This window comes from Thermobia domestica, chromosome 11, assembly GCF_964235325.1.
Source record: "Thermobia domestica chromosome 11, izTheDome1.hap1.1, whole genome shotgun sequence".
Classification (NCBI taxonomy): domain Eukaryota; kingdom Metazoa; phylum Arthropoda; class Insecta; order Zygentoma; family Lepismatidae; genus Thermobia; species Thermobia domestica.
The window spans coordinates 255,921,564-255,945,116 of record NC_137464.1 but is presented as its reverse complement, the minus strand read 5'-3'; the positions used below and the strand labels follow the sequence as shown (position 1 = coordinate 255,945,116).

The 23,553-nt window shown below is 35.8% G+C and overlaps 1 protein-coding gene across 2 annotated transcripts in view; it reads left to right on the top strand.

Annotated features, from left to right (window-relative positions):
• Positions 1-23,553, top strand: part of LOC145664959 (sodium-independent sulfate anion transporter-like) — a 398,697-nt gene that overhangs the window by 337,274 nt on the left and 37,870 nt on the right. For both annotated transcript variants that reach the window (XM_081732100.1, XM_081732101.1), the window contains exons 6-8: positions 4,272-4,436; positions 15,673-15,834; positions 16,401-16,541. In XM_081732100.1, coding sequence (XP_081588226.1) covers positions 4,272-4,436; positions 15,673-15,834; positions 16,401-16,541 — 468 coding nt within the window. The remainder of the gene's footprint in view (positions 1-4,271; positions 4,437-15,672; positions 15,835-16,400; positions 16,542-23,553) is intronic.

The following is a 23,553-nucleotide window of genomic DNA, read 5'->3' as shown; positions in this document are numbered from 1 at the left end:
AAAAAATTTGGAAACGAAAAAATTTTCAAACAAAAAATTTCAAACTAAAAAAATTTTACGTTTCACGGTTAACCGTCAAACTTTATCCGGTTTTTAACTATTCGATTAACAAATAAACGGTTTTGATCATATTTATCAGTGAGTGCAAAATGTTGAACGAAACCAAGATTTTTAAATGTTAAACAAAACTTAAAACTGAATACAGCAAAGATTTGAAAATCATCAACCAATCAGATTGCACGAAAGATAGTGATCAACCAATCAGATTGCAGGAAAGATAGTGATCAACCAATCAAATTGCATTAACAATAACTTTGCCAGTGTTGTAGCATGTATTGCCTTTCGTCTATGAGTCATAAGATTCAATAAGGTTAGCTATCAGATTTCAAATCAATCACCACCAATGATCTTAGACTATGAGCTGTGACTAAAGTTCAATGTATTGTTTCAAATTTCGCACCTTACGTTAAAATTCTGTTTATCACCATTCCCAAATTTAAAGAATACTTCTCTTGATATACCTAAGTCTTAGAGTTAATCATATCATTATATGTTCAATAATGTCAATAATGTCCGTCAATTGTTTACCTGAGTAGAACCAACTGTTTTCTAGAAGTGTGTGTGTACTCAAACTTAAGAAGTAAAACAACAAAGGAAATGAATCCCTGTACACTACCTCATCAAGGACAATCACGTGGTACAACGTCTTGCTTACGTTTATATTTGGTGGGAATAACCAAAACCAATAACGCAATTCTCAAATTATCCTACAAAGTTTCAATGTTCCAATGTCCTGGACTCCTAATTCCATCATAGGTCAATAACTGATTACGTGATCATACTCATATTTCACAATGATTTACCCAATGAATGAGATACTATCCAATTACCAATTATTGATATGACAATAAGAAATGTACCCCTCCCAAAATTTAAGATTGGTACACAAATACACCTGTGTGTTATGAAAAAGTAATAAATCCTGTACTTATTCAATAATAAAGCCGGTCAATAACCTTTAAATTTTGAATATTTGGCCATAAGAGGAACACCAATGGGTCCTAGAAAAAGGTTTACCGAATTTTGTTATTTGATAATTCCCCAAATTTAAAAGGGAACATAAACATATAAAGGTAATAAACCTCTGTACATACCCATATAACATGTACCCATGAAAGAGAAACGAGGTAAACCACCCAAATTTATCATAATACATGTTAGGGTCCAGTACTATAATACCAAATATATAAAATGAGCAATTTCTAAAATTTAAGGGATGGGCCAAGGTACCCCTAACAAATTTTAAAGGGGTGCACAAATGTACCTATGTCTTATGATAGGGAATAGACCCCTATACATAACCATATAAACATATAAGGTAATAGGACCTCATCCAAGAGATAAATTGGGTCAAAATGTCAAACACGTGGTACAACGTATTGCTTACGTTTATATTTTGGCAATTTCGTACCCATGAAAGTGGACGATGTGGACCATCCAAATTTATCATAATACATATTAAGGTCCTGTACTATAATACCGAATGCTTAAATCAAAAAAATTCCAAAATTTAAGGGGCGGGCCAAGGTACGTACCTCTCCTAAAATTGAAAGGGATGCACCAATGTACCTATGTCTTATGATAGGAAATGAACACCTATACATTACAATATAACCATATAAGGTAATAGGACCTCATCCAAGGAGATAAATTAGGTCAAAAACCAAACACGTGGTACAACGTATTGCTTACGTTTATATTTTGGCAATTTTGTACCCCTAAAAAGGGAACGAGGTGGACCACCCAAATTTATAGTGATCCATATTAGGGTCCTATACTGTAATACCAAATGTTTAAATTGAACAATTTCCAAAATTAAAGGGGTGGGCCATTGTACCCCTCCCGGGGGGTGCAAAAATGTACCTATGTCTTATGATAGGAAATGGACCCCTATACATGACCATATAATCATATAAGGTAATAGGACCTCATCCAAGGGAATAAATTAAATCAAAAACCAAACACGTGGTTGTACCTAAATTTGGCAATTTCGTACCCATGAAAGGGAACGAGATGGACCATCTAAATTTATCATGATACATAATGAGGTCCTGTACTATAATACCAAATGCTTAAATTGGAGAATTTCTGAAATTGAAGGGGTGGGCCAGGGTACCCCTCCCGGGGTGCACCAATGTACCTATGTCTTATGATAGGGAATGAACACCTATACATGATCATATAACCATATAAGGTAATAGGACCTCATCCAAGGAGATAAATTAGGTTAAAAACCAAACACGTGGTTGTACTAAAATTTGGCAATTTTGTACCCCTAAAAGGGAACGAGGTGGACCACCCAAATTTATAGTGATCCATATTAGCGTCCTATACTATAATACCAAATGTTTAAATTGGGCAATTTCTAAAAATGAAGGGGTGGGCCAAGGTACCCCTCCCAAATTTTTAAAGGGGTGCATTAATATACCCATGTCTTATGAAAGGTAATGGACCCCTGTATACGCCCATATAACCATATAGGGTAATAACACCTCATCAAAGGGATAACTTAGGTCGAAACAAAACACGTGGTATAACGTATTGCTTACGTTTATATTTTGGCAATTTTGTACCCCTAAAAGGGAACGAGTTGGACCACCCAAATTTATAGTGATCCATATTAGCGTCCTATACTATAATACCAAATGTTTAAATTGGGCAATTTCTAAAAATGAATGGGTGGGCCAAGGTACCCCTCCCAAATTTTTAAAGGGGTGCATTAATATTCCCATGTCTTATGAAAGGTAGTGGACTCCTGTATACGCCCATATAACCATATAGGGTAATAACACCTCATCAAAGGGATAACTTAGGTCGAAACCAAACACGTGGTACAACGTATTGCTTACGTTTATATTTTGGCAATTGTGTACCCCTAGAAGTGAACGAGGTGGACCACCCAAATTTATCATGATACATATTAGGGTCCGGTACTATAATACCAAATGTTTAAATTGGGCAATTTCCAAAATTTAAGGGGTGGGCCAACGTACCCCCTCCCAAATTTTTCAAGGGGTGCATTAATATACCCATGTCTTATGAAAGGTAATGGACCCCTGTATACGCCCATATAACTATATAGGGTAATAATACCTCATCAAAGGGGATAAATTAGGTCAAAAACCCCCGAAATTTAAATTTTTGGCAATTTTTTACCCATAAAAGGGAACGACATAGACACCCAATACTGATAGAGGTACATACTATGGTCCTAGGCTACCACATCCAATTTTTAAATTTGGCAATTTCCAAAATTTAAGGGGGGTGGTCCTATGTACCCCTGCCAAAATTTAGGGGGTGGGCCAAGGTACCCCTGCCAAAATTTAGAGGGGGTGGTCCTAGGTACCCCTAGGTCATTGACCCCGGGCCAAGGTCATTGACCTTTGACCTATGACGTCACAAAAATTTTTGCTGACTCGGCGAGATATACGCGGACCCCTACTACTATCCTAATTATGCCAATAGGTGGGTACAAAAACTGAAAAGATGGAAACTCCTAAACTTTACCTTACTCCCTAACTCTGTCATAGGTTTCTCCCAAGTTTGGTATAATTCGCGGAATGTGTTTTATGCACGTTTATCCTCTGATAGCGATACAAATTATTTAAAAAAAAAAAAAAAGCTTTGAAAAGTGTATCAGTCAATTAAGAAACTAAAGTTTACGTGAAGACAGTAAAACATAAATTTTCCAGTTTAACGTCCCACGAAGGCTAAGGGAGACGGATGATGAAAGCAAGTGAATGATGATGGAACAATTAGTAAAATGAGAATGTGGGAGGAAACTGGAGTACCCAGGAAACCCACGAACACGATGTTGTCCACCACAAACTTACTTGGCCCGGAAACGAATGATGGACCCCACGCACCGGAGGTAGGGACCCTACGGCTCTACCACTCAACCAACGTGCCCCCCCCCCAGCAAAACTTAAATATAAGGCCAACGGAATCGTCAGGTTTAAGAAGGGAATAAGTCCAAAAACCAAAATGGTGGGAAACCGAAGGAAAAAAAAAAACAACTGAACAACCACCAAGTTTGTACTGAAGCTTGAGAACTATACGCTATACCATGCATGTGTAGAGCGGAACTTGGAAATAATGTAGATGTAATTTTGCCATTTTTTGGTCTTCTTTCCCTTCTGACGATTGAAGTATCATATACTTAGTTTAGATAATATCATTATAACACGTGTATTCTGTATTGTCTCTTCCAGGAAGAATCGACTCAGGATTGCCTCCATTTGGCCCCCCGCCCTTTGAAACAACAATGAACAATCGCACCATTTCATTTGGAGAAATGTGCAAAGGCTTGGGTACAGGAATAGTTGTGGCTCCGTTAATAGCTATACTTGGCAACGTCGCAATTGCTAAGGCATTTTGTAAGTATTTCTTTACAATACTCAATACGGTTATAAAATAATATTGTAGTTGAATATTTGCGAAATATTTGGTTTTAGTTTTAAAAATGACGCCCACGAACTACAGAACGCTAATCTACAAGTCAAAATAAAGAGAAAAATGTACTATTTAACTGTATACCTTTTGGATCTTTATCTGGAAATGCGAATTGCACCATGCGACAACGTCGCAGATGAAGATCTATGTAGTAGATCTACCAATCTTTCAAATTATATCGATTCTTTCCATATGGCAATTAAACGCGATAGACGTTGACACTAGCTCCATCTACTAGCATAATAAGCGATGTATCTGCTTAATAGGTTCGTAGAGTATTGCTAATGGTTCCAAGTTAATCTACAACGTTACCAAAAAGTGAAACTTTTGATTCCCCATAGCGGCTGAAGGTATTTCGTTATATATATATATATATATATATATATATATATATATATCACATTTTCGCTTTATTTTGACCTGTAGAATAGTACTCTGTTGGTTGTGGGCGTCATTTTTAGAATACCCGGTATACAGGGTGTAAGAAAAAGGTACGGCAAAATTTCAAGGGTGGATTCCTTATGGGTAGACAAGCAAAACGTTCATGTGACCATATGTCGGGAAATACATCTGTACAGAGTTACGGCCATTGAGCCGTCTGACGGTGTGAAATAGTCACATTCTGATCACTCGTTAATGTGACAATTTAAACCTCAATAACTCAGTCCCTAATTAAGCTAGGAATATAATTTTGGTAGCAATGTGTTCCTGAAGGATGACGCTTTCCGCCGATATGCATTTTAAGAGTGTAACCCGAAAGGGGAAGGAATGCCATGCCCAAAATCCTGAAGCAAAAAACAAACAACACGTAATTACCCTCCCCATCCCTCGTGGTACCCCCACATACATAAAATATATGTCAGCGGAAAGCGTCATCTTTCAGAAATAGACAGATGCCAAAATTATGTTTCTAGCTTAATTAGGAGCTAAGTCACTGAGGTTTAAATTCAGTCACATTAATGAGCAACTAGAATGTGACTATTTTACACCGTTACTAGGCTCAATGGTCGTAACTCTGTAACGATGAATTTCCCGACATATGGTCATATGAACTTTTTTGCTTGTCTACCCATAAGGAATCCACCCCTGAAATTTTCCGGCACTTTTTTGTTACACCCTGTATATAAGTTCCAATATAACTGTATGATGTCAAAATTTTCTAGTAGTAGTAGCAGAACAACACAGAATCAGGATATTTGATTTTTTAATTAATAGTTAATTCTTTCCTCTCTTATCTCGTGCATGTACGGTACGTAGCAGCTGAAGTGTGCACTTCACGTGTCTGCGACGCACTTAAGGCCGTGTCTAACGTTTTGAGCTGTTATAATCGATCCCTATATAATAACATGGTGAACTTCTTTCCAAAATATTATGAAAACTATTTGTCTTATGTAGTTCAAATTCTCTCCAGATGTTAATATACCCCAATACTACATGTTCACTTTTTTTGTTTTTAAACTAGGTCTTATAGTTTATAATTATTGCTTTTTACAAGTAAATATGACAGCGTTGTAAGCAGGCTTTCTTTTCCTGTTCGTGGAGGTGCAGATAGCATATTTTCGAAATACACTCAGCCCTAGCCAGAAGGCATTAGGTTTGGCAACATCGCACGGAAACGAATGCTCAATTGCATTCTAACCAGTTCCTACTATTATTATTATTATTATTATTATTACTATTATTATTATTATTATTATTATTATTATTATTATTATTATTATTATTATTATTATTATTACTACTACTTCTTTTACTATGGATCTGTATAAGTACAAGGGCAAACTTATTTTAAGGAAAGAAGTTTAATGAAAATTTTAAAAAATAATCGTTAAATCACTTTTTCAATATTATTTTAATCTTATTTTAACGAAAGAAGTATTATAAAAAAAATTTTAAAGTAGTAAAAAAAGTTCCTAAAGCAGGACTTGAACCCACGCCAACAACGATTTTCTTTACTAGTATATTGCGCTTACCCACTCGGCTAGCAGGACCGACACCCGCTGCCGTTTACTTTGTGGTATATGTAGGTCATGACTCGTGATCGCGATATAAACGTCATTCATTTTTCCTACATTGTTGCCAAGCGTAACCCCGCTCACAATGCCTTCTGGCTAGAGTTCAGTGTATTTCGAAAATATGCGTGCAGATACCTGATCCATTCACACCATTGTTCCTCAGTGATCTTCAAAAAAGTTGGTAGGGTGGGGAAACAAGTTACGAAGTGAGATAAGATCGCTCATCTAAAAATGCGGAGAATGCATATCTTCGAAGTTATGTTGGTTGACATGCTGATCATATGGTTCGAAGAAGAAAGGGTTGCGGGAGGCAAGACTGGCTGCTGTCAGAAATGAGACAATCTTATCTACCTACACATCTTTTTACTTGTATTTTATAACAAGCCTTCTTGTCAAACAGGGAGCATTTTTCCTATTTTTCTATTTCAACCATTTTTGATAATAAATCTTGATTCTTGAGCGCTGGAAAAAGGAGACCCGTCAGAGGAAGCGCAAAACAAAAAGCATTATCACCAATATTTTGCTTTCAAAAATAAGGAATGTAACTTTAAAAGAAATCTGGGAAAATGAAAGAACAAATCATGGCATATCATGAGTGTGTATAACAGTAATAGACCTATACAAAATAAATAAATAAATATTACAATATTACTGAGGGTTTAGATCATTTGGATCCGATATTGGTATTCCAAGGATAAGCAAGTGAAATATTTTTCAATTGATTTTGTCTGAAAACCTGATTTACAGAATTATATATATATATATATATATATATATATATATATATATATATATATATATATATATATATATATGCGTGTGTGTGTGTGTGTGGCAGTGCATACTGGAAAATATTTCACTATAGCGTAAGAGAGACAAAAACTGGATATTGGTCGATATTCGTGATGTATTTAAATTTTAGCAATTCGAAACGTGTGTATTTTTTTTTTATTTCTATTCACATAATGATTGGATAAACTTCTAGTTTATGCGCATACCCACCGTTGCTAACGCACCTGCTCCCTACAGACCAATGGCGGCCGGTAGATTGTGGTTTCGGGTGTTGCAGTACGAACGATAAGAGACAGAAGATATAAAGTTGACTCATTGACTAATCAGCATAACTTTAGATGCAAATGCTATGTGACATGTTCAATTAAATAAAATTCTGTTTTTAAAAAATAAAAAATGCAGAATATTTTATCCGATTAATCACCTTAATTAATTAGTAAGTTCATTCTTCTCTCTTTGATTGGAGCAAATCTGTCTAATACATGCTGGTTGAACTCTGGTATTCTTATGGTCAAAGTATTTGAGGGAGGTCCAATACGTCTACATAATATGGAACCTGTCTTATACTGCACCCGAAAAGACGATAAGTAATTCTTACTTACTGTCATCTATATTTTTAGAAAAAATGATAGAACGATTATTTTTTATAAGAAAAGAAGAGTACATGATGAGGCGTAAAATAAACTATTTAACCTACATCAATCGTTTCTCTGTTAAACAAGTATAGTTCGTTAAGAAAGTTCTACAAATGTTAGTCAAGTTTCGAAATTTTCGGGAGGTCCGATCCCGGTGGAGAACCCTCGTGGCTACCTTCCTGAGCATTGCTAACTAGTCCCAAATTCAATGTGGCGTTCCCCATCATACAGTTTTATGTGGAAATTATCAAGAGTATAAAATATACTTATTTTATAAAGGAAATATGTTTATACTAAAATACTATCCACAGAGGAGGGGAGCGATTCTACATACTGACTTATTAATATTTGATTCACAAATTACTGTAGAAGAAGCCTTCATTATCAATATAAGCTAAGAATTGACTTGTAAATTCGGGTCTACTTTCATTTGTTTTCTCCTCTACTAGATATTTTCTTTCTTATTTTGTAATTCTGCAATCACTTTTTTTTAATTGTCATTATATTGATTTGCTTCAGTATGGTCCCGTAATTTAAAAATATGAAAACATAAAAACAAATTCTATTTGTTAATTGCTAGTGAAAGAAAATTCAGAAATCTTATTTAGAATGAAAAACCTTCTCGTTCACTGGAAACCGTGCTGTGTTGCAGAAGCACTGCAGCGACCAATCCCTTTAACTTCTGAGATAGGGGGAAGGAGACTTAACATTTGCTCCAATTCCCGCGCTGAAGGAATCTAGTCGTTGCATGCTCGCTGCAACACAATATAAATTAGAGACTCTGTGACGGATTATTTTTCGGTTTTTAAAACGGATTAACGAAACGAACAGTTACAGAAGTAAAAAATATGTTATTTAAAGTGTATATATGCAAGTATTAAAAAGTATTTTTTCTGTTCTTTACTACTATTGATAATTTTGTTTTCTTGAAATACTTTGGTCGTTGCGCAACGCTGCAACACTAACATTAGCCGCCACTGCTACAGACGCACCCCCGCGCAAGTCCACTAGTTCATCCTATTCTGAAAGTAGTGTTGTCCACGAGACCAGAAATTTCTCGTCTTGATTATAATCTCGAAAACCACACGAGAAGTATCTTTTTAAGTTCGAGACGGCGCAAGAAACACAACAATTATCGTCTCGTTTTCGAGACGAGAAATTTCTCGAGTCTCGTGGACAGCACTAATTCACCCAAGTTTTGATCTCAAACTCTGTTTTAGTGTTGCATGATTTATATGTAAAAACTTACAAATTGGTAAAATACGAAAGCAATGAAGAGTATTTTTCTACTTTTAAAATATGCAAGTCGTTACACAATTTAGTCCAATCATAAGTATGGTTTAAATGTTGTTATATCACATTATTCGTGGACCAATCGTGACGCGGAATGGTTGTGATGAAATTAAGGAAAAATTAGGGCATATTTTTTTAAAACGTAAATTACCAAAAACAGAACAATAACATTTCGAGACAAGAGCGAAAGAAATCTTTGATAATTGGGACGAGACGAGATCTATTAAATTTAAGAGACGAGACGAGAAAACCTTATTTCTCGTCTCGTCTCGTCTCATGGGGAACACTATTTGAACGAAATAGATAGATTCTTGCTTGGACTACCTGGCAGATATTGGTGCAATATTTTTTTGGCATGAATACTCGATTTTATGGTATATCAACCTGCAAGCGTCTCGTCAATCTGTACGCTATTATTGGGGCATTAGCCAAGAACAGAACCCCTGTAGAATGCATTAGGTTATTAATTAGAAATGAAATGAAATCTTTGTGTTTTACGTCTCACGGTTATGCCGACTAGGCTAAAGGAGACGGTGATGATGAGGATGGATGAAATGGTGGAATGAAGAAAGTGGGAGGAAATGAGAAAACCTCGAGAAAACTCACGAACATAATGTTCATCAACCACAAAACCCACTTGGTGCGATCTGGGATCGAACCGGAGAGCACACACACATCAGAGGCGAGTACTCTATCACTGAGCCACCACGGTAATCGTTATTCTTTAGGGGATAATAATTTATGTAAAAGAATCCTTGAAATTCCCATATTCTTAATCCGTACGAAAATAGATTTGATGAATACTATTTCTTCTACCTGGGTTTATTAAACTCCCAAACTATTCTATGCATAAGTACCGGAAGTCTAATAGAACGGCTATGCCCGTCTGTCTGTTAACAGGTATCACACCAAAAGAAGAAAATATACCCTCTCTATTGAAAACCGGAACTGGTAGAAATTTACTACTATTTCCGGTTTCAATATTGATTTTCATATAGCATAAACGAAACGATATATCGAAAAGCAGTCTCGGTCGTCCTTCTTACACATATATTAACTATTTTGCAGTTCGCTATACATCACAACAGGATAAATCCTCTTCGATCTCTATGCAAACATTTCTCAGTTGATGCGACAAATAAGCTAGTGTACTCTACACTATACAGGTCGAAACTACTTTTATAAGATGAACATTTCCCTCACTTGAAAGCAACAAAGACAGATTTTCTAAAACGTTCAAACGTCGTTAGCTCCAATATGCCTCTACAGGTAGCTATTCGCGGAGATGTTTACGTAGAATCAATGAAGTCTTTAACCCTTAAGAGATCTTGGGTTTTTGGGCTATTTTTTAGACTTTCAGTCAAGCAGCTACTGCATCGTCACTATTTATCCTAGGATCATGGTTCATACCTCATTCTCTTCAAAATGGAGCTGGCTTTCAAATGAAACCACTTGCATGCTCATACCATATACCAGGAGCGAGAAAAATGATGTCAAAGGGAAATTTTCGGAGGAATTTTTTATTCTCGCACTTTGGGCCCCTCTGGAGCGGCCCTGTGTGAACGTAGCCATCTAATAAAAATCTGATAAATAGTACTTGTTATACTGAACGCGTGTGCCAAATTTCAAGTTTCTATCTTGAATACCAAGGGCGGGAGAAATTTTATCAGGAATTCCCACGATGCCCCAAATTACCGTAAAACACCATGATCTCAGGTAAAAAATTTCCTGAGACATCCCTAATTACCCTAGGGTCATGTTTCGCCCATCATTCTCTTCAGAATAGAACTGCCTTTCAGGCGGTATGACTCGAGTGTCTCCATCATGTATCTAAGGCGGGAAAATGAGGAAAAACGGGATTTTTGGGTCTAAATATTCTTTTTTCAACTTTTAGCCCCCCTTGATCCCCCTGTTTTAACGCAGAGATCTGAAAAAAATCTGGTAAATACTACTCGGTGGGCTGAATGTTTATGCACAATTCCAATTTTCTAGGTTCAAAAGTAAGCCCGCCAAAAAAAAAAAAAATACCGACAATGTCCCATATTCCCGTATACAGAGGGAATTTCCCTTTTTCAACGTTTAGCCCCTTTGTACCCCCTGCTTTAACGCAGAAATCTTTAAAAAATCTGGTAAATACTACTCGGTGGACTGAATGTTTGTGCACAATTTCAATCTTCTAGATGCAAAAATAAGCCCGCAAAAATAACACCGAAAATGTCCAATATTCCCCTATACAGAAGTATATTTTGATAAAAATTCCCTGACACTTCCCTAATTACCCTAGGGCCATGTGTCGCACATCATTCTCTTCAGAATAGAACTGCCTTTCAGGCGGTACCATTCACTTGTCTCCATATCTAAGGCGGGAAAATGAGGAAAAACGGGATTTTGGGGTAAAAATATCCCTTTTTTCAACTTTTTGACCCTCTGGATCCCCTCCTGTTTTAACGCAGAAATCTGAAAAAAAAATCTGGTAAATACTACTCGGTGGACTGCATGTGTGTGCAAAATTTCAATCTTCTACGTGCAAAAATAAGCCCGCCAAAAATACTTTACATAACCCCCCCCCCAAAAAAAAGTATTACACGAAAATACAAATTTTAGACTTATGACGTCATCACCTCCTATGTCTCGACGCAGGAAAGTCTGAAACCATACGTAATGTCTTCTAGAATGCCTCTGGACTTGAAAAAAAAAAAAAAACACGGACGAAAAAGCTCAAATAGAAGAGAAATAACGCAACGTACCATGAAAAACGCATATGGAACAAATTGTACCAAAAGTTCCCCAAGGTCTATGAAGAGAGAGAAAACAGATTTTGCTCTTATCTGCTGTCAATCTGCATTCCATCGGTTTCTTTATCTGCGGGGACAACTCGAAGTTCGCGCAAGTGACCTAGCGGGGGGGGGGGAGAATGAAACCTACCTGGTTAGCCTCCTATCTGCTGTTCTGCGTTGTTCAAAATGTACTGCCATATATTAAACGGCTTTTAAAATGGAAGAAATTAATTTTTAATTAGCGTTCTCTAATATTACCCTAGTAAGAAAAAGTAAAATTGAACATGCAATATTGATACTAACAAACATTTCGACGAATTTTGAAAACATGAAATGAAATCTTTGAGTTTTACGTCCCACGGTTATGCTAAAGGAGACGGTGATTATGAGAGATGAGTGAAATGGTGGAATGAAGAAAGTGGGAGGAAACGGGAGAACCCCGAGAAAACCCACGAGCACGGTGTTTGTCCACCACAAAGTTCACTTGGCTGAGGCTGGGATCGAACCCGGGACCCCAAGCACCAGAGGTGAACGCTCTACCACTGAGCCACCGCGCCCCCTCGACGAATTTTGAAAACGCATTCGAAGTGTTGGACACAGCCTTAAGTAGTAATTCGATCTGACATTTCAAGATAAATTACTGAAGAAAGTGTGTGAAATGTGAAAAGAACTATTTTCCCTTAAAATCCTGGCTAGCGTTGCCAACTTGAAAAGGTGCCAATTACGCTAGTTCAATTCTATGGCTGGGTAGCCAGCTTGAAAAGCAACACTTTCATTACCTTGAATTGTATCCGTAGCTGACATTTGGGAAATGAAAGAAGGAAAGGAAGAAAGAAAAAAAAAAGTTGGGTCGCCGTTATTCCTTCTTACGCTATAGTTCATAGGCCAGTAAACACAACGCTACTTACTCCAGATTCTTGTACACTATTGGCATCGTCGATGCTGAGGAAAAGAGATGAAAAAAAAAATCATTTAGGACAACACCATATATCTTGCAACTCTGTTTATTTACTTTCCTTGGTATAACGTATAATACTAAACTCCCATTAACAATTAAGGTCATGGACAGCTAGATTCAGAAAAAAAATCTTTGTATTCCGTTAAAATTCCTCAAACCTTTAACGCCAACACAACTCAAAGGTAAGTAACAGCAGCAGTTAAACAGTGCTGTAAAACAGTAAAAGAGTTGTTTACATTTTACTAGACAATAGCACCAAAACCTCGATGGGCTACTTCACCAAAGGGAAATTTACCAATTACATTACTGCTCGTAAACATCTCACTACAGAGAAGAGTAGACCTACGGCTGTGTCGATTGACCTTCCCCCCCTTTTCGTACATAACTTCTCCACTTTGTCCGCATCCAACTGTTAAGAAGGCATTTCCCTCAACATAATTTACAATTAACAGCGGCGGTAATAACAATACATTCTGTAGCACATTATGGGGAATACAAGACCAGCCAGTGAAATTTAACTCAACTTCTGACACTTTCGCATTAAAGTACGAGCGGTATCGTACACCCACCGTCTCGACGTGCCTCACTGATCTAGTGAGCAGCATTATAGCTATACATGATATGAAAACAACTCGAGGATCTAATACAAATTTTGTGGTGTGGCGACTTAATACTTAGATTGTGGAATATATATATATAGATATTAATAGACAATACGGAATACCCGTTACTAGACAGACATAAACTAGCCATCGCTAGGCTCACTTCACTTTGTCAAATAAAGTACCTGAGAAATAGACAATACGGAATGCCCACTACTGGGCGAACATGAGCTAGATGGTATCGAATGATACGTTATACATCTAAACATCTCTGGGGAATGACTTTATTCAGAGCAAGAAAGGAACGGTGTTGATATCAGACTACCCCGCCGGCGTATGATTCGACTTACTGGATAGAGACTCACTTTCGTTTACTCGGACATGTTACGGACAGAACTCACTTCAGACAATATTATAGACATTGTGAACTGACGCAAATAATATATGAAAGCACTGAAACCCAAGAATTATTGAATGTATATTATTGTTTGTTTATAAACGATGGTATCAGTAGAAGGAACACGCGAAAATATTAATATGACATTAAATATTGTGATTAGAAACGATTTGGACAGATTATAAACGGTGGACAGATTTCTTTCACAACTTCCTGGACGACATCAGTTTCTTCACTAGACGGAATAAAGAATAGTAGACATAATTACCTGGGAAACAGCTACCAGAGCTTACCAAACCTTACTTTCACTTCACTAGTAGGAACACTGCAGAAACGTTGTGCAACAATGTCTCAGGGCGGCGACAAGTCCTGACGACTTCTCCAACATCTCACCATACAGCAATCACAACCACCATTCGGCACAGATTGACCAAAGGGTAACGTCTCCTTAGTTGATACCAAGTAAGCACCTTTCCACCACTGCTCAGGTAGACAGAAGTTCGCTGTAAAGTTGCCACAACACTGTTGGTAAGTGAATAGGCGACGGATCACTCAAGAAACTTCAACAAAATTGGATGAGAACCGTTTGTCCATTGGCAGTCCAGGAACGTTTAAATTCCACAGGAACAGGTATGACCAATAACCGGTGACATGGGATGGAGTCCCTTACTAAGAAGGTCTGATGACAATGAATCGTTGTGTCAGAAGACGAGGAATCCCTACTTCAAGAGGACGAAGCCATACGTAATCGAATGTGGTTTGGAGACAATAAAGAGAGGCTATTAGACTTCAGATCTCATCACAGCAGTGATTTACGAGTATTGCACCGATCCCAGTAATACGTCAGACACACACACGCCGAGCAAGTTTTAGACGAGTCCTTTATAATTCACGATATATTCATTCCTCCAACACAATGTTTAACCACAGTAATACTTAAGATGGGCACTGATAATAAACACACACTCGTTTACTGCATAATTCGCAAGGAACTTTATGTCCAAAACATGGACATTTGTTCTTCCCTCTACACCTCCGCCATGTTCGTTACAGTACAAAGAACTAAGTCGAAGAGGGGGGCACGCTCCACGGCCTGCTCGCTCCTGATTGGTCATTCCATACTGCGCATCAAAGCATAGTATGGAAACGACAGCTTTAATAATAATACAGATATAACTAAGGGGGAATAAAAATTATATATGTAAACGTTTATATACTTACGTTTATAATTAATCTCTCGGTTTAAACGAAACACGAAATTCGAAATTATTTCAACCAGTCAGAGCTATTCTCAAAAGCCGCTCAACGCAAAACATAGACATACAAAGAAAAGTAGCATACTATAGCTACACACACTGGTCCAATTGTCGACCATCTTGAATCCTTCATGAGAGTCGAGAATTGAGAAAATATAGAAAGAAATAACATTAACTGAGAGCTAATTAACATTTCCGCAAATATTCTCTTTGAGAAAATGTAACGCTCAAAGAGGAACGTTACAAATGTAGTGGCATATGTATAGTATTTTAATGATGTAATCAACGAATTTATTAACCTAGTATATGGTTATCAGTGCTGTACGGAGAATTTCATCATGGGGACAAACACCCAATTTCATACATTTTCAGGACAGTTGTGATTTATATATACTGCTACTGGAAAGTTTTAGTATCAACCAATCCTTTTTGCAGCTTCAGGAGCGATGTTGGATGCAACACAGGAGATGATTACATTGGGACTATGTAATCTCGCAGGGTCCTTTGTTCGATCTATGCCTGTTACGGGGTCATTTTCACGAAGCGCTGTGAACAATGCCAGTGGAGTTCGAACTCAAATGGGAGGATTGTATACAGGTAAGTTACTTTCATTTCATCATGTTATCGTAGCTACGATGAGTTTTTAATTTGTCAAATATGTAGTAGGTTCATTTTGATCGGTGAAAATTTGAAAATTGAAATTGTCTGGTGAGGCGTATTTGTCAGTGAGGTCTTGGTATACGTGACCAGAGTGAGAGATTTGCAGAGGTTGATAAGATTTATTATTGCATAGGCCAAATATAACTGAATCAATTGCCAAGATCCGTAATACTCAATCAATTAGGAACATGAAAGGGACGTATTTTGGGTGAGGATTGAGAGAAATCCTGGAAAAATCAGTCAAGGTGACTAAACGCAGGATTCGAAGATGAGACCTCCGAAGTGCTAGGCGAGAATTCATCTAATCTACTCTTAACTGAATTAAAGATGTCACTATTGAGTTGTTTTTGAAACAAAGTGTCTACAACGTTACTTTGAGTAACATCAGCAATATTTGCTTGTATGATACCAAACATAATTTGATTTCTCTCTTATGACGATAAAATGAAATTGGTTCCTGTGGAAAATGTTTTATCAATAGTTTTGCTTTATTTTCTAAACAGGTATAATGATAATATTGGCTTTGACCTTCCTGACGCCATATTTCTTCTACATTCCACGTGCTACATTATCATCCGTTATAATTTGTGCTGTGATATTTATGGTAGAATACCAAACAATTCTTCCCATGTGGAAATCAAACAGTAAGTATAATTGGGTTTTCTATGTCCTATTTTAACTGTTTATAGTAATTCTTCAAATTGATTTTTCTCAGATTCACTATCAAATTTTGATTGGCGTAGGTAGCTAGAGATGTTCTTGGATCAAAAGTTCCAATATATTTCAGGCAAAAAATTTTTTGAAGTCCTTATATCTTGAGAACTACATTAGTGTAGTCTAGGGTGACCAACCGTCCCGTAAAAACGGGATTGTCCCGTTTTTTCACTACCATTCCCGGTGTCCCGAAAAATTCTCTCGGGACGCCAAAATGTCCCGTATTTACGTACATTCGGTACAAAAAACCTTTCGAATCGCTGAAATGTCCTAATTTATATTATTTTTTCTAAGCTATGTGATTATATTGGAATATGTCTAATTACTAAGCAACGTCATTACGACATTTGCGATATTGGATGTAGTAGCTGCACTGTTTTCCCTCCTAGGCCTCTCCACTCCGCAGACAACAGTGCAAGGGGCTGAAAGTCTTACGAAGAACAATGTAACCTGTTTTTACTCTCTGTTTGGGCGATTTGAGGCGCTGTCATCAGTATTTCCGTGATTTGACTAAGATGTAACATACTACGAAAGGGTAACAAAGATATAGAACTATAAAAGTAAAAAGAGTTGGAATCCGATGCTGAGAGTAATTATAAATCCTGTCGGTGACAGATTTGAGCGCTCATATATTTTTAGTAATATTTTCAAATATTTCATTTTTTGTTAGTTGCTGATAGTTACTTGTTATTTAATTAATTCTACAATCTTTTTAAATGGGTTTTAAAACTAAAAAGTGTAAATTTACCATTTTTTGTGGGGGATACAGAGAGAGGGGGGGGGGGCGATAAGGCAAAAAGATATATATATATATATATATATATTGACAACCTAGCCACTCAGTGCCTAATTGGGGATGCAAAGTTGAGTGCAACTAGGCGCCTTCCACTCACCATCTAGAATGAGTGGGACAAACGCTGATATTAACTTGCGAGAGGTTTCTCATTTGGGGATAATTTAAATAAAGATACGTCCACTTCATTAAAATAAAAACACTGTATTTCGTTATGCTTGAGAGTGTACTGTAAGATTTCAGAACGTTAGTAATGACGGATATTAAGATTCATTTTGCCAGATGAGTACAGAAACGGTCAAGTATTGAGCTTTTGAATACTGAATCGGTGCTACACATACCTGGATGAACTGGTGTATTTCCCTCGTTGTTCCGGCGTTGAACTCGGCTCCTTTACGCTGAATCTCCTTGCTGATGGAAGACGAAAATGAGCATTGAGGTATGGCTCCTCTCAAATGCTACTCTCTGCGTGATGTCCTACGTTGTTAGAATGATTTGGAATATGAAGTATTTTCTCCTCCTGTCATCTGGCTGATTCTCGAATAGAACTTGGTTCTCCAAACTCGAACCAAAGAATGATCACTGTAACTTGATCATTGACTCTACAATAGACTTCCTATCGACTCTCGAAGTACTCTCTATCGAATGTCCAAGATCTGTCGAATCTCTACGAACTGTCGAATCTCTGAGAACTGTCCCAAAACCTTCTTGTCCTCCAGTTTTGTTTCGCCTTGTCCAACCTCCGTCGTCTGCTTGTCGTCTGCTGCAGCACGTGCAACACCGTTTTCACATGGAGAGACAAATTCTTTCCATGTGTCAAAACTCAAAATTGCAATCCTCGACACGTTCTGATTTCCCGATTCTAAGCAATTCTCCGTACATCCGTAATCTCATGAAATTCGTGAAATCTTACAGATTCACTTTATACAATTTCTAGAATCTGGCTAATGTGAGGATAGACACATTGTCAACATTTCCTTCCTACATTGCCAGACTCTCAACGATGACATTCTTGTACACATGTGTTTACAATAAACTGCTGACACAAACATTAGCAACTTTGTGCAGCTTGCATTTACTCGCATATACAACATTTAATTCCCATAACCTCAATAAATGATTTTGTGACATAAACACAAAATAGAATCAAAATATACAAATTACTTTCCTCGAAAATCGAGTCCTGCTACATGGCCCCCCTTAAAAACTTGGTTGCTCCGCAAACCAAATTAGACCTCGTAAGAGGGCGATTTTCCATAAACACCCTGTACATCATATATAAACTGAATCAATATTGAAATATAAATATATACTTGAAATAAAATAAAATATGTATTATTATGCAGAATAATTATATAAATTGTAATCAATATTCCTTCACCTAAAATTATTCAAAATGTATATATTTAAATTTTTAATCTTTCTCTTAATCCTATCATTATAAAATACAAAAACTTCAAGTGTAATGTAGCAAAGTATATCCTCACGACATTTAGTGAGTTTTCGCTGAAATACTTGCTCATCACATTTAGTCCAGAATGATTGTGCATAATTACATATATGTTAGTTTGCAAGTACTCTTGAATTATCTTCTCTTAACGACAACGCTTTTAGAGTGTCAAGTTACCAAAAACTTCCACTACTCTGTCTGTCCATACGTGCCAACCAATGAATTTATTGGCCGTATCAGTACTGGATCAACTTCATTTATTTCCACCTCTATGTCAATGGAAATCTAAAACAAAGAACTTGTAACATAGTTTTCAGAACATAGTTAGTTAATATATTCACATTTGCACTGTAAAAACTTGAAAATATAATTGTTTTATTTTCATCAAAATTTTATTCACTAACATTTTAGCATGAACGGAAATATAATCCTGCCGCAGGGCGTTGGATATCCTGTAGATACTTCCAGCATAGTAACTGCAAGATCAACAGTTTTCAATCAAGTTTGTCAAGGTTAACCTGACATCATTTCCTGCCTTTCTGTTCGCGCGTCACTGTTGACTGGATAACATCGAGTGTTAATATTCCGTAGCAATTATTACGTTATTAGTTTTAAAACACTGTAATTTATAATACAACGATGTCACACGGATAAAAACAATCACTTTTTGTTTTTCGGGCACTCAGTTTTTCCGTGTTTGTCGGAATTTTCGTTGAAAACGTCGGTTTTCGTGAATTTATAGTGTCCCATTGATGTATTAGTGTATTTCTCATCTTCTGTAGTGATGTGGTGCAAGTGTGTGTTTTCCCGTTCAGTTTCAGTGCTCTTACTACAATCCGCTATACTACCATCTGGCAAATTCTTAAAAATAGTGATATCAGTGCTTTGTGGGATAGTTTTTAGTGTAGATTTGCTCTTATTAAAAATAGTGGCATAAATTGGTGATACTTGGGAAACTGCGTAAGTCTCAGACTCATCTCTACCATTTGCTTCTACATCTATGTTTGATCTTACATTATTTTTACCATTTCTTATACTATTTTCGTATTTTCTCTCTATCCTATTTAATCTTAACAAAATATAACATGTGATAATTACTATTACAACTAATACACTTCCTAAAACTAACGCTGATATTAATAATAATATTGTATTGATGTCCATTTCCTTCGCTTTTGGATATTATCTGAAATAGACGAGAAATAGATAAAGTCGGGATAGGCCTACTTAAAATTCGTAGAAAATTACATTTATTATAGTTAATTAAATAATTAAAACTCCTAACTTGTGTCTGCCTACACTCTTTTGCGTTCTAAAAGTCGCATTTTTTTGAAGCAGTCTTATTTTGTTCTTTCTGTGTCGAGCACCCTTGTTACTTTCCTAGTAATCATTGTGCATGACCGTTAACACTTTAGCTATGTGTGATGTTCGTCTAACCATAACTTGGAGACTATGTTTCACACCTAAAAACTCGTGTTTTCACTCTTTTTCTCTCATAAATATAGCATTAAATTATACTCGCTATATCTCTCTATATTTAAGCTTTTATTACTTATTTCATACGTATTTATGTAGTTTAAACTTTATTTTAATCATTTACGTGGTTAAATATTATTCATTTTATTAAATACTAATTTTTCTTGAATTTCTAAAAACATATTATATGAATTTACGCTCGGACTTGGATAAATTTTCCTGTTTACGGAACTTCAGCGAGGCTGGATAGAGCGACTCCTGTTCGTGTCCGCTCGAGTTCACTCGTAAACTTTCGTATTTACCATGTGCTCGAGACCTGGAGTGGAGACTAGCGTAGCCTCTCGCGGAGCTACTCTCTCGCACGGGTCTCAGTTCTCATTCTTACCTCTTGCTGCTCAGAGTATTCAAAGCTGTTTGACGCAAATCCATACAGAATAATATGTGAGCCTTTACTCATATCGTTTACAAATTACGTTCTACAATAAAATTAATAATTCTAATGATTCTTTTCAATCAATATTGATTGATTATTACTAATTATAATAAAATACATTATTTTCTTTTCTTTTCTTTTCTAAAACTTACAAAAATTTTCGGACTTTAAAAAATAATGAATAAATACGTTATTACTACATACACTAAACATTCTTTAACACTATTTGTGAATTATTTCTAGCTTTATCTACGCTTATTTGCATCTTTTAACCTTTTAATTCACCATTTACATACAATATAAAATTTATTATTCGCTATTTTATAAAAACACTTGTAGTAATTATACATATATACTATCTACTATTACTATAATAGTAACCCATTACTAATTCGTCTATTTTTATCTATTATTAACTATTTTCTAGTGTTGTTATTACTAATATTATTACTTTCTACATTTATTTTCCTTATCCCTTCTTGAATGTTTGAATGTTTTAGACTTTATCTATCCTTGATTGATGTCACTATCCTAGATTCATCTAGGTTATCTATTCTCATCTATTTCTATCCTTATTTCACAATTTTCTTCATTTCGTTCACACTTTATACGGAAATGGGACATCGTTTGGTATACCGTATTACAATACAACCTATCCGGTTTGGGTAGTATGACTGTTATGGACTATCATAGACTATAGACTTTGTTTACTTAACCTTATACCTTCATGTGGTGATGGTGTTTACTATTGGTGATGGCTTTTTGGTGAGTATGGAATGCATAATTTGAATACACTTTGACACATTTACATGTTTGTTTACATTCAATTTTTTTTTTCAAAATTACCAATACTTAATTTCAATGTTTACGAACTGGTTTACAACCTGTTCTAGACTTTTCTCGCTCTAGTTCACGGAATACAAACAATTTTTATACAATATGATCCTAAATAATGTTATTATTATTGTTATTATGATTATTATGGTTCACTATTTTCTACTTTATATTTTCTTATCGATCTATACAGTCTGCAGTACAACGTTATTAATGCAATGACTGAAATAATTAATACAAATATGATTGCTGCTATTACATACATTATGTAATTCGTTCTAATTATTAGTAGTGGTACAGTGGTATCCACTTTCAGTTTTAATAAATTTCCAGCTAGATTGTTGAGTTCCTCATGGGGTATACTAAAATTTAATTGCTTTAGCGTCCAATTCCCTATCAAACTTAGATGCTTATTATTTACCCTTATTACTTTTCTTGTTGGAATCGCCAATTCTCCAAAAATTAGGTTATCAAATGAATCGTATTCAATGAATTACGAGCAATTGTTCCCAAAATTTACCTTCGTCGATGTAACTTCGTGATGTTTACCTAACTTAGTCACATATCCTTCTACCAATGATGAGTATAATACTCCAGCATGAGTATATTTATACACTACCTTGCCTAGGTATTTCTCGGTTTGTTGTTCGCAACCACTTAACGATCCATTGAACACAATATTGTTCAAGCATTTAGCTGCATCATCTAGTGATATCTGCTCGCAAAAATACAAGAAACTCTTGAATTCACATTTCGATCGATCTAGTGTGTGATATATTCCATTAGCTAAGTATACCACATCCGGTAACTTATAGTACGTTCGAAAATTGTTAGTTAAATAACCCATTGAAATTACATTAAACATTTTTGATACAGTATTTTCATAAACAATAGGCGTTTTTAGCAATAAGTCGATGTTGTTTTCATTATAGTCATATTTCATTAAATAAATCGACGATACTCGATAGAACATTCCTATATCAGAACGATAAATTGAATACTTCAAAATATCATGACTATTTATAAATTTATTCACATCTAAATTCGACAAAATATGATAGGATAATTGGTTGCTAAGTATGTCGTTGAATATTTTATTTACTCTTTCTCTAGCTAAATGAGAAAATAGATTAGTCAAAATTTGCTGCTTGCTGCAAGCCTTTGAGCTTGCTGCAAGTAGCAATACATCTCTTGCAGTTTACTCCTTACATTCTGAAGAACATGATGTACCTTAACTACCACACCATGCATTATTGAAATTTCTTCGTTATGCGACACTTTTAATTTGTGAATTTCCTCAGCCAATACATTTTCGTGTTCAGACAATTTTTGAATTGAGGTCGACAACTGTTGTGTGTGTATCAGGTTATAGGTTGACAACCCTATAGACCCAAATCCTAATAGCATAGACCAAATTGAACGTTTAGTTCTTGTTGACTCCATACATTTAGAACTACCATTTATGAATACAAACTGACATGGTATTGAATTTATTATATTAATTCTAAATTGTCTTTCCCTTTCTGCGTACTCTTTTAGAATATCATATGATTCACTACACACTTTGTGCATCGGCACAGCTTCGTGAAAATTAACATGTAATCGAATAGTTGTATAGACCATATTTGACGCATGAACAGCCAACGAATCTTGCGTTAGGGCTATCCCTACATCCTTCATAGTTACTTGATGATGATCATCTGATTTTCCAAAATGAACCATAACTATCAACTTTATATAGATCACCCACATTGTTGTTTCCATATTCTAATGTTTCCTTTTCAGTCTCGAATAAAATTCTGGAATTAGTAAAACCTAATATTAATTTCCTGTTACTATTCATTTATTTATTTATTTGTGTTTTAGCCTACTGTCAACAATTTATTCAATCCTATGTATTTTATATCTTATTTTATTTTTCTAGGTGTCGACTGATTTTAATTAATAATTTTAATT